General features: G+C 33.4%; 1 protein-coding gene across 3 annotated transcripts; it reads left to right on the top strand.

Moving 5' to 3' along the window:
• The first annotated feature begins 1,161 nt into the window (after nucleotides 1-1,161).
• Nucleotides 1,162-9,230, top strand: LOC116845737 (protein cereblon). 3 transcript variants are annotated; one of them, XM_032818782.1, is made up of 8 exons: nucleotides 1,163-1,598; nucleotides 2,546-2,604; nucleotides 2,713-2,807; nucleotides 3,696-4,022; nucleotides 4,896-5,148; nucleotides 6,241-6,386; nucleotides 8,520-8,716; nucleotides 8,791-9,230. In XM_032818782.1, the coding sequence occupies exons 3-8, from the start codon at nucleotides 2,745-2,747 to the stop codon at nucleotides 8,942-8,944; spliced, it is 1,140 nt and encodes a 379-aa protein (XP_032674673.1). In that variant the 5' UTR covers nucleotides 1,163-1,598; nucleotides 2,546-2,604; nucleotides 2,713-2,744; the 3' UTR covers nucleotides 8,945-9,230. The 3 variants fall into 3 exon arrangements, with proteins under 3 accessions (XP_032674672.1, XP_032674673.1, XP_032674671.1); XM_032818781.1 differs by lacking the exon at nucleotides 2,546-2,604 and having other exon boundaries at nucleotides 1,162-1,598; nucleotides 8,791-8,944; XM_032818780.1 differs by lacking the exon at nucleotides 2,546-2,604 and having other exon boundaries at nucleotides 2,701-2,807.
• The last annotated feature ends 985 nt before the right edge of the window (nucleotides 9,231-10,215 follow it).

The raw sequence follows: 10,215 nt of genomic DNA, 5'->3' as shown, positions 1-10,215 counted from the left end.
CGATGTCCAATGTACAGTCGCAAATTTAAAGGTTGGTGGATCGTTTTTAGCAAATTTATGAACGCATTCCGACTTGAGAAGAAAGAGAGTCGCTGCTCCGTCTGCGGGGCACGCCTGCGCAGTGAGTAATCATGATAGGAGAGAAATGACATATACGTAGTGTCATAATAGTAAACATGACGTTCGCGTGGGAAGTGTTCCGCAGGACTCGTTGTGACCGAGCACCGTGGATTACACTCAAATATAAAGATAAATAATAGATTTCTCATATTCTGCTTGTGATATTTATTTCCTTCTGCAAAACACAAATATAACAGATATTAAATTTCCTACATAACAATTAATATTATATTACAAACATAATTTATATATTTTTTGTAATGAAATCTATTACTTATATTTATATTTGCATGTAATCGACGATGCTCTTGGCATGGCTCTTAGCGATGGTCACGACGAGTCTTGCGGAACACTTCTCACGCGAACGTCATGTTTACTTTTATGACACTACGTATATGTCATTTCTCTCCTATCGTAGTTAGTCACTGCGCAGGCGTGCTCCGCAGACGGAGCAGTGACTCTCCTTCTTTTCAAGTCGTAATGTGTTCCTAAATTTGCTAAAAACGACCCACCAACCTTTAAGTTTGTGACTGTACGACATCCAATATCCAATAGGAGAACAGCTTTCTAATGGAGAGTTGAATTTTCTATTGGAAAGCTGTTCTCCTATTGGATATCGGACGTTTACGTCATACGTTGGACATCGAACGCGGTGTGAATTCTGCATAACAAGTTCACGTGAAAAGTATTACGATTCTACGCTTCACCGAGTTTAGTGATCACGAGTTCACGCGAAACTTTTTACTTTTCACGTTTCCGCCCTAGGGGAAAAGTTACGTGATCGCTGCCCTGGGGAGCGGTGCATTTGGACACAGCCAATCACAGCATCGTATGATTAGAGACATTTGTAGGGTCCCTTGGAACAGCGACTTGTGATTGGACTGTGTTCAATTGCCCCGTGTCCAACTGATATACACCCGCTGCCCTGTACTGGCAGTGAATTTCGGAACGCAACCCGAATTCGCTATTACTAAAATCCGAAGGTGCTCGAGGCACACAGATGGCGTCTTTAAATAAAGGCGGGAGTTTCCGAATCGATCGATAAATGTCAAGAGGTTCTATATTCATCAGCGAGAGCGATTGCGAATTGTTCTGCAACAACGCAGCCGACGAGTGTCAAAGCTAACGGATTGCTTTAACGCAGGTTTGCCGAACAAGAATCAAGACGTGGTGGATTCACAAATTGACCGAGCAACCTGTGTCATCTTGCGTGGCTCATTACTCCTTGTGTTGTTTTTTCCGGTACGGAACACATCTCTCCTCCTTCCCGCTTCTGTCTCTTTCTCTCTTTCACACCATACGTCTGACAAGTGACAACGTCAGAAAAGAGTAGTTTACTTTCAAATTAAAGTGAATTCGATGCACCGTAATACACGACAAATGTGTGCAAGTGGTTATGTTTAACTATAATTATATCAGCGATGAAGAAATGGAATCTAGCAGCGAGGAAAGCGACAGCACCGGTCGTCGCGTAAGAGGTACGTACTCCCGATAGTCTCGAAATCACTTGGTAATATATACGTAGTATAAGGTTACACGACGATATATATGTTGGCATCCTCAAAATAAATGGTTAAATTTGAAGAATTTATTCCATTTATCTCGAGGATACAGCAGAGTCGTACTTTAGTAGAATAGCGCTTTCTCTTCGACTCGTAAATCTGCTATTACCTCCAAAACTGACAGACAAACAATGAACATATGACACATATATTTTTTCCATTCATAATTAGGATTGCCAGACGTCCAAACTGCAACTGAAATCTGGATGTCTGACAATCTTATTTGTAACGCAGGACAGAATGAATTGTCAAAGTCCAGTGGCTGCTTTCTGGAACTTCCTGTGTGTGTATGATGTACATTCACCGACCTAAAGAAATCTGTAATGAGTGTAAGGACTGATTGCACCAGACAACAGTCAAGAGTGTCTTGTTTGTGTCTACCAGTTGAAATTTGACACGGAATTCTATGATGTAAAGAGAAAGATGTAGAGTTTAGTCCAGTAAAAGAGCTAGTTTTCATATCTAATTGATGCAACCAGAATCATCAAATTGATCACTTTGAAGTTAATTCTTCAGTAAACGCATGCGTTTTCATTACTTTAGGCACTTGATTTACCACTATATGTGTATATATTGTCAAGATAGAATATATTTTTTTGAAAATACATGTATAAATGATAGAGACTATATATATATATACATATATATATATATATATATATATATAATATATATATAATATATATACATATACATACATATATATATATATATATATATATATATATATATATAAAACAAAGAACGATATAAATATCTTTGATTAGTGACATGTATAGCCTTCAAAATATGACATGTATAGACTTCCCAATTACATTTGCAAAATATGTGCCTGATGAAGAATTATAAACTGTTTTGCAAAGTTTTAGTCTCACAATTTAACCACAAATTTTGAAGTTAAGAGGAACTGCAGACTATCTAGGTATACTCTCCTCTGATGAGATTTATGCATTTTTCTCCCCAACATATAGTATCAGAATAAATGTAAACAGATCATCAAACATGCAATATGATACAGATATGATTGCAGACGTGTCGGACGATAGTTCAGATTCGTTCAGTATGGATGAAATACCAGTGCCTATAAACAATACATTTGATGTAACATTACCAGCAACCCACTCGGTGAGTACATGCTTGTTTATAGTTTGAGAAATGCATGGCATTTAGTTTAGATCACTGTAAAAAATAATTCTTTATAAGATATGTAAGCATACATTATACATATATTTTATATACAAAAAGATACATATACTGCATTGAAGTAAATATTATTTGGTTGTTTTCAAGTTCAAATTTTATATATCCCCAGATTTATTATAAATTCATCATAAGTATCAAAAGATGTTCTGAAAGTTAATGAATTAATCTTTTCCCTTAATATGCACTTGTGAAAAATGAAAAATCTAATTCTGAAAATCTATAGAAATGTTTACTTTTCACGAGTTTATGTTGGACAGAAAGATTCATAATTATTTTCAAATGCTTTAAAATTATTCATTTTTCATGATTTCATACTAGAGAAAAAATTATATGATTGATTAGTAAGATCACAGATTCACGCAAAAAGATTCATGACTGGTGCTCTGAATCCTAGTAAGTTTAGCATTTCAATCAAGAATACTACATAAAAACAAAAATGTGGTTCTCTTATTATTATTATATATATATATATATATATATATATATATATATAAAGTTAAAGCAACATTCTCTTTGATAAAGTTTTATGACATTCTTGCAAAAAAATATAAATTCTCTTTTTGCATAAGAAAACTTTTGCATATATGCAAAAGCTGAAATAGCTGAAGCTAAAAATGAACTTCTCTAAAATTTGCGTTGAATATATTTTAATACTTTTATCAAAAGAATATTTTTTGCTGAAGAAAACCATTATTTCAAAAAAGGAAAGTAAATTGAATAATCACAGTAGAATTATTTTCTGTGTGTATATATCTCACATCCCCTTATATCTTACATATACATAAGTATATATAAGTTTATATTCTATAGTACCTGGGACCGAATTTGGAGGAATTGAGAGGGAGAACAATACTGGATGATGGCATTTATATGAATTTACCACTACTGATAAAGCAAACCGTGCTATTTCCTGGACAAACTTTGCCAATGACAATCTTCAACCTGCATATTGTTGACATTCTGAAAAACTGCATAAAAAATGATCGTACTTTTGGTTGTGTATGTTATGGTAATCCTGTCATACAGATAGGAACAACTGCTGAGATATACGAGTACAGAGAGGGAACTGGGAGAAATGGTTTTCATTTGAAAGCCAAGGGCAGACAACGGTTCAAAATACTACGTATTGTTTCACCGGTCAGTTATTTTTTTTTTATATATGAGTCATGTTATACAAAGTACCTGACGTAATGTATATGCTCGTGTGTGAATATATATAAAACTTATCAAACTAAACGAAAAAGTCCTATATTATTTTACAAACGATAATTTTTTAGATATCAGTGAGAGAAATTAGACAAATTAGAATATGTGACTCAATGAGACAAACTCTGTAAGTTCCATTCAAGATGTCAGAATTTATTGACAATCTTTTGGCAATAATAGGCATTAAAATGTGCACTCATTTCGCAATGAGTGCACATTTTACTGTCCACAATACTTGTTATCATTAAGAAACTGTTAATATTCAAACATCTTGGATAAAACTTTGCCTACAGAGCTCGTCTCATCGTATCACACGCACTTATTCGCTAGTTTTTATTAATATTTAATCTAATTAATATTTGATTAATATTTAATAATATATTTAATAATGTTTTTTATGTTTAATAATATTAAATTAATGTTTTATTAATTTATTAATATTTGTTTTACTATATTTAATATTTATTAATATTTTATTAAAGTATTTTTATTAATATTTTATTAATATTTAATCTAATTTTAATATCTCAATAATTATTGTAGTTTGTGCAAAATAGTATATAACTTGTTCAGTTTCATGAATTCTACTTGTATATGAACAAACATACACGTTGTGTCAGACACTATGCATATGTAACAATTATCGAAATTATTAAATAATTAATGCTATAATTAATTTTTTTTTTAATATTGAAAAAAAATAATATAGATCTCTCTTTCATATCAAATGTCAGTGCATTAATAACTATACTGCATTACTTGTCACAATTTTACTTATAAGAATTTTATATTGCTTATAACCAGGAACATCATAAAATTTCGGCCAATGTTAAAGTGTTACCAGAGATAACACTTGGGCCACCATTCTGGGACCAACGCTTGGCCTCATTAGATCGTTTGAGAGTTCATCCTGATTTGGAGGAGAACATAAAAAAGCAAGAGAGAATAGAAAATCTGGATGCAATGATAACTCCTTGGCCAGCTTGGATCTACAGGCAATATGATCCTGCAAGACTTTCCACGAAGATACGTCATCATTTGCAGTTTCTTGAAATTAGTGAGTTATGTCTTTAACCCGTAACAGGTACAATGGAGTCCCAGGGACTCCAACTAATTTTATTTTCGTGATAATTCTTAAACTATCCACTGTATGGCGTTAATATCTTCAGTACCTTTCGAGTAACAGTTTTCAGTGTGACAGAAGAAAAGATCATCGAGTTATTTGTAAGTAGAATTATATGCATTTGTTTTTCGTCTGGGGTCATAGTAATCCCATTATGCCGTTAACGTTACTTTTATGAAAATAATTTTCTTAATCTTCAGCTTAATATGAGTCATTCTTCACGCAAAAGAGTAAAAGCTCTTGCCTTTCAGTTAGTAGAACCTGATCTTAAGAGACGTCTTACAACTCAATATATTCATAAGTCATTGCGTTTAATAATTTCATCTATTTTAAAAATTAAAGAAATTGAAAGATCTAAAATTATTTTATCATCCAAAGTAAGATGTAATAAATCCTAGAAGTAAAGATATGAAGTCCAAAGAAGTATATGTTAGATGCAATGAACCAGTATGCATCAAATGTGCAAGCACTGTCCGTAACGATTGCATCTAAAAACCCTCTAAGATTTTAATATTGTATTTAATTTAACAATACCTGTTTATATTTTTTATATAATCTATAATTTGTGGACTTAGATTAAAACATACATTTTTTTCTTTTTCCGATTATTTGTCTTTCAATGTATTTTATTTCAACACGGTCCACATTGTGTTCATTTTATAATCAGTTAACGTTTTCTTTTAGATTACTAAAAAACTGAGACTGTTATTATATATGTCTAGTTGTAATATAATATTTGCAAAGTATTATTTTCGAACTATAAAGCGTTTTTCTTATCTTATTACCTTTTATTATCATATTAAAAATGGCAAAAATTTATTGGGTTCCGCCGGACCCCACTATATCTATAGCTTGACTAAAAAGGCATCGTACTTATTACAGGTTAATAGAAAAAATGTTTTGCATATATTCGAAATTTACAATTTGCAATAAAACTTAATTTGAACTTAGTCTAAACTTAGCCATAACTTATGCAATTATTTGCTTTGACTTACAATTTGTTTGAAAATTTTTTCTACATTATAGGAGGAGGTAACGTACCTAAAGATCCTGTCGGTTTGTCTTTCTGGGTCGCAGAGAATATTCTGATAGATCACGACGAAAGACTTGAATTACTACGTCACGATTGTGCTATTACTCGTTTGCAACGAGAATTAAAGTATCTCTTAGAGGTATGTAAAAAATCTATAGTGATCTATAACGATCTATAACGATGATTAATTTATGCGTAATTAATCCTTTATAATTTTTAACCAACGCACTAGTAAATTCTAATAATCATTCAGTAATAACAAGGTGCAAGAATCATGAGAGTAATATTTCTTTGTCGCAACAAAAGGTACGCAAAGTTCACAAAATGCACAATAGTAAAACTAATTGAAAAGATGTAAGTACAAAAGAATTTTTGGTATTAATAATTCCAGATTTGTTTCTATGTTACAAATATAAGTTAATATAAGTTAACGAGTGATACAATATTTATAATGTTTTTTTATATTTGTTATCGTTTGCAGAAGTTATTATTTGTTACATGTTAAAATCGATGCGGTAATAGTGTTAGAAAAGAATCAAAAGTTTAGATGCGAGTGCAATATAATGGAAACCGTTTGCCTGTTACGACTTTAAAAAATCTATGTTATTTCGTCCATTTGTGTGACTCAATATCTACATAGCTGATATGCAACAATTCGTTCAAAAATAAGTTTCCGTTTCAATGTCATTTGCAAGACATGTTTTAGAATTGAGGAAAAAAATGGAGCTTGTGACGAGTGCCGTCGAAGGAACGTCGTACGATACGGCGACTTATAGAATCCCTAGAACACAGCTAGGCAAGCGATGCACTTTTCGAGCAATTTTCGGGAACACCTCGCGTTGTTTCCCTTGCCTTGTCGCTTGAGCTTCAAGAGTATGGTCTTCGTATATCATGCTATATGGAATTCGTAGGAGGAAGAAAAATAAGATTTGTGGATCTTTTCTTAAAGATACAATATATTTTGTCAAATTTTTATTTTGATTGTAAATATTTTTTTTCAATAATTTTCCACGTTATCCAAGAAATACTATTATTGACACGTTTTTTAAGTTAAAAAAAATTGCAAAACGCGTAATAGTATTTTATAAGTGACATGGAAAACTTTTGAAAACATATCTGCAATCAATATAAAAATGTGATAAGATATACCGCATCTTTATAAGTTCATCTCCTAGTAGGCATTTAGTCGCAGAACAGTTCAGGGAAGCTCTTTTACATCTCGAGCCTTGCTCGAGCTATCTTCTAAATCCCTACGGGACTTAGTTTCAGGAGCGACGTGGTCGCCTCCTCAGCATCTTCACATTTTTTAAATGCCGACAATACTTAGTCGCGCGACGGCGCATTCGTCCTGTGCTGCGGATACCAGTGACGGACCTCTGGTACCGCGCCGAGCCCGTGTGCTCATAAAGGCACGATCATAGATCACGACAAAACGCTATTCGATCGGTGTGCCTTTAGCTCCGAGAAACTGAGGCGTCTTCCGAGCATGGAGCGCCAAAAAGGGTAGCCGACTTGAAAGTTACTACTTCGCGAGATTATTTCCGTATATATAGTGCGTTAATATAAGTTCGTGTGCGATTAAGTTGAAATTACGTAAAGTCCGAGGACTCTTCTCCTAAGCGTTCTGCGCTCCTTGACTTAAAGGCTATGTCGCTCTTCAACATGTCGGGGCGCGTCGTAAAAAAGTGACACGTTCCGTGAAGCTGTGACCAGCTTGCGTTTACAGACATCAGGAGACGCACTCTCCACGGTCATCCCTAGATTAGGTCTGCGTCCATGTCATCTTAAAGACACGCTTGTTTCGAGCGCATAACAGTGGTCTGTTTTTTGTAATTGAACTGGCTGTATTAGCTTGCATTAATTCTTTTTTCTCTTTTTTTACATCAAGTCACAGTTATATATTTTTCTTTTTAAGTTTTAAAAATGCGCTAATTCAATTACAAAGAATAGACTTCCGATAGCGAAAAAGTTCGCAGTCGCGACGACTTTTATCCAACCCCGAAAATGAATTAGCCGTTCTTCCGTTCAATCGGCTGTATGAAACAGAGCTGTTATGTTAATATCTTGAATTATCTATTGATGAGTGGATTTCGTTTGTTTAGTTAGCGATGGAACAATTTTAGCGTGTTCAATTTAAAATTCAACAAAACCGAATTCGCGTTCACTTTTGTTTTCAGAACTTTATACTTTAAGTTAACGAAGTTTATATTCAGATACTCTATATATGTATTGTTAATACGCTATCTCTGATATCGGTCTTTCGTTTGTGTAGGATAAGATCTACGTGTGCATTCAATGCGAGACTTTCATCGGTAGGCAGTCACATATGTTCCCAATGAACAGAGAAGGCCCGCAGGGTACTTACGTTAATCCTGAGGGTATTATACACGAAACTATAACCTTTTATCATGTTCAAGGAGTGGCGCTTAGTGGCTCTTCACCTTCGACTAATTACAGTTGGTTCCCAGGGTAAGAAAATACTTTATATCAACGTATATTAGAACAATTGTCACGCTCTAACTCTGGCAATGATATCTATTTAGTTATGCCTGGACAGTAGCGCTTTGCAAACGTTGCCGTCGTCACGTCGGTTGGAAGTTCACCGCGACAAATAGCGATTTAAGACCAAAAGTTTTCTGGGGCGTGACACGCGGAAGTTTGAAAGACAAGGACTTGAAATTGAAGAAGCAGGAATAAAGATGATCCATGTACAAATAATCTATATAGACAAGGATAGCTGTTATATTATCAGTAGTCGTATAAGTTACAATACAGAAGATTTGTTTATGTTCAAGCTGTCAGTTAATGCTATTGCAGATTGAGATTGACTCTAACTCCATTATTAATTGTTTTATTATAAAATCTTTTTTAATGCAGACTACAAAACTAAAAGATAACGTATTTTGATTGTCATTTTTATACTAATTGTTTTGTCGATATGTATAATAGAATTGGTTAACATACAATATCTGTTGAAAGTGTTTCTGGAGGTTTACATACGGATACCTCAATGCTACCGGAGTTTTTTTGGGTTTTTGTAATTGTAATAAAAAAAATGCAAACTGTGGGTGTATATATATATATATATATATATATATATATATATATATATATATACACATATACGTTATATATAGAAAAATATGAGTTTTCTATATTATAATAAAAGAATATGAAATCGCGTACATGAATATATTATTTGTTAGATCTTTTATCATAGTTATCAGAAAAAAATTTCATATATGTTCCATATTTTGAATGTATTTAAATGTATATAATATGTATATAATTTAAACACCTTTTTCAGTTCACAAAATTTTAAATCCCTCAAAATTGAAGATTTAAAAAACATAAAATCTCTAAATTTATTTAAAAAATGCTTAACATAATTGAAAAATCCATCTCCCAAAATAGTATTTCATTTTTAAACTACCACGGATTAAGAGATTAAAGTTATGTAAAAATTGTTTAAATTTTATTAACCCTTGTGTACGCACCCAACTTTACCAACGTTCGGACGCACCCGGGTACCCCGGTGCCCACCTCTCATTTTTTCAATTTTTTCAATATTTATGCAATTGAAATGGTTTCCTTAACGTTTATCTCAGTAAATAAACATAAAAAATGAGAGGCCGAAGCATTTGTAAATAAATTGGCCTGCTGTAGCTCGTACAAAGGTAAGAGAAAACAGGATTTTTGAAGTCGACGCAGGTAGCGCGCGGTTACTAAGGCTGCCAGGCAGTCAGCTGTTTGGAGTTTTAAAAGCAAACAAAAAGTTCCCCTCCTTACATCTAAAGAAGGGTCTGAATAGATGTGAGTCAGTGCGAATCGTGTTCTTCGCACGCACAGACGTGCTACAGTTAACGGAACCGTTTGGCTAGCCTACGCAATATACTGTAGAGACATGGAGGAATTATCGAGGACTGAATTTGCAAGGTAAAACAAAATGTACATCAATGGTTTTTTTT

The sequence above is a fragment of the Odontomachus brunneus genome, unplaced genomic scaffold (genome assembly GCF_010583005.1).
Source record: "Odontomachus brunneus isolate Ranch 3 - 2012 unplaced genomic scaffold, Obru_v1 Obru_scaffold_057, whole genome shotgun sequence".
Taxonomy (NCBI): domain Eukaryota; kingdom Metazoa; phylum Arthropoda; class Insecta; order Hymenoptera; family Formicidae; genus Odontomachus; species Odontomachus brunneus.
This window is presented reverse-complemented; position numbering and strand designations above follow the sequence as displayed.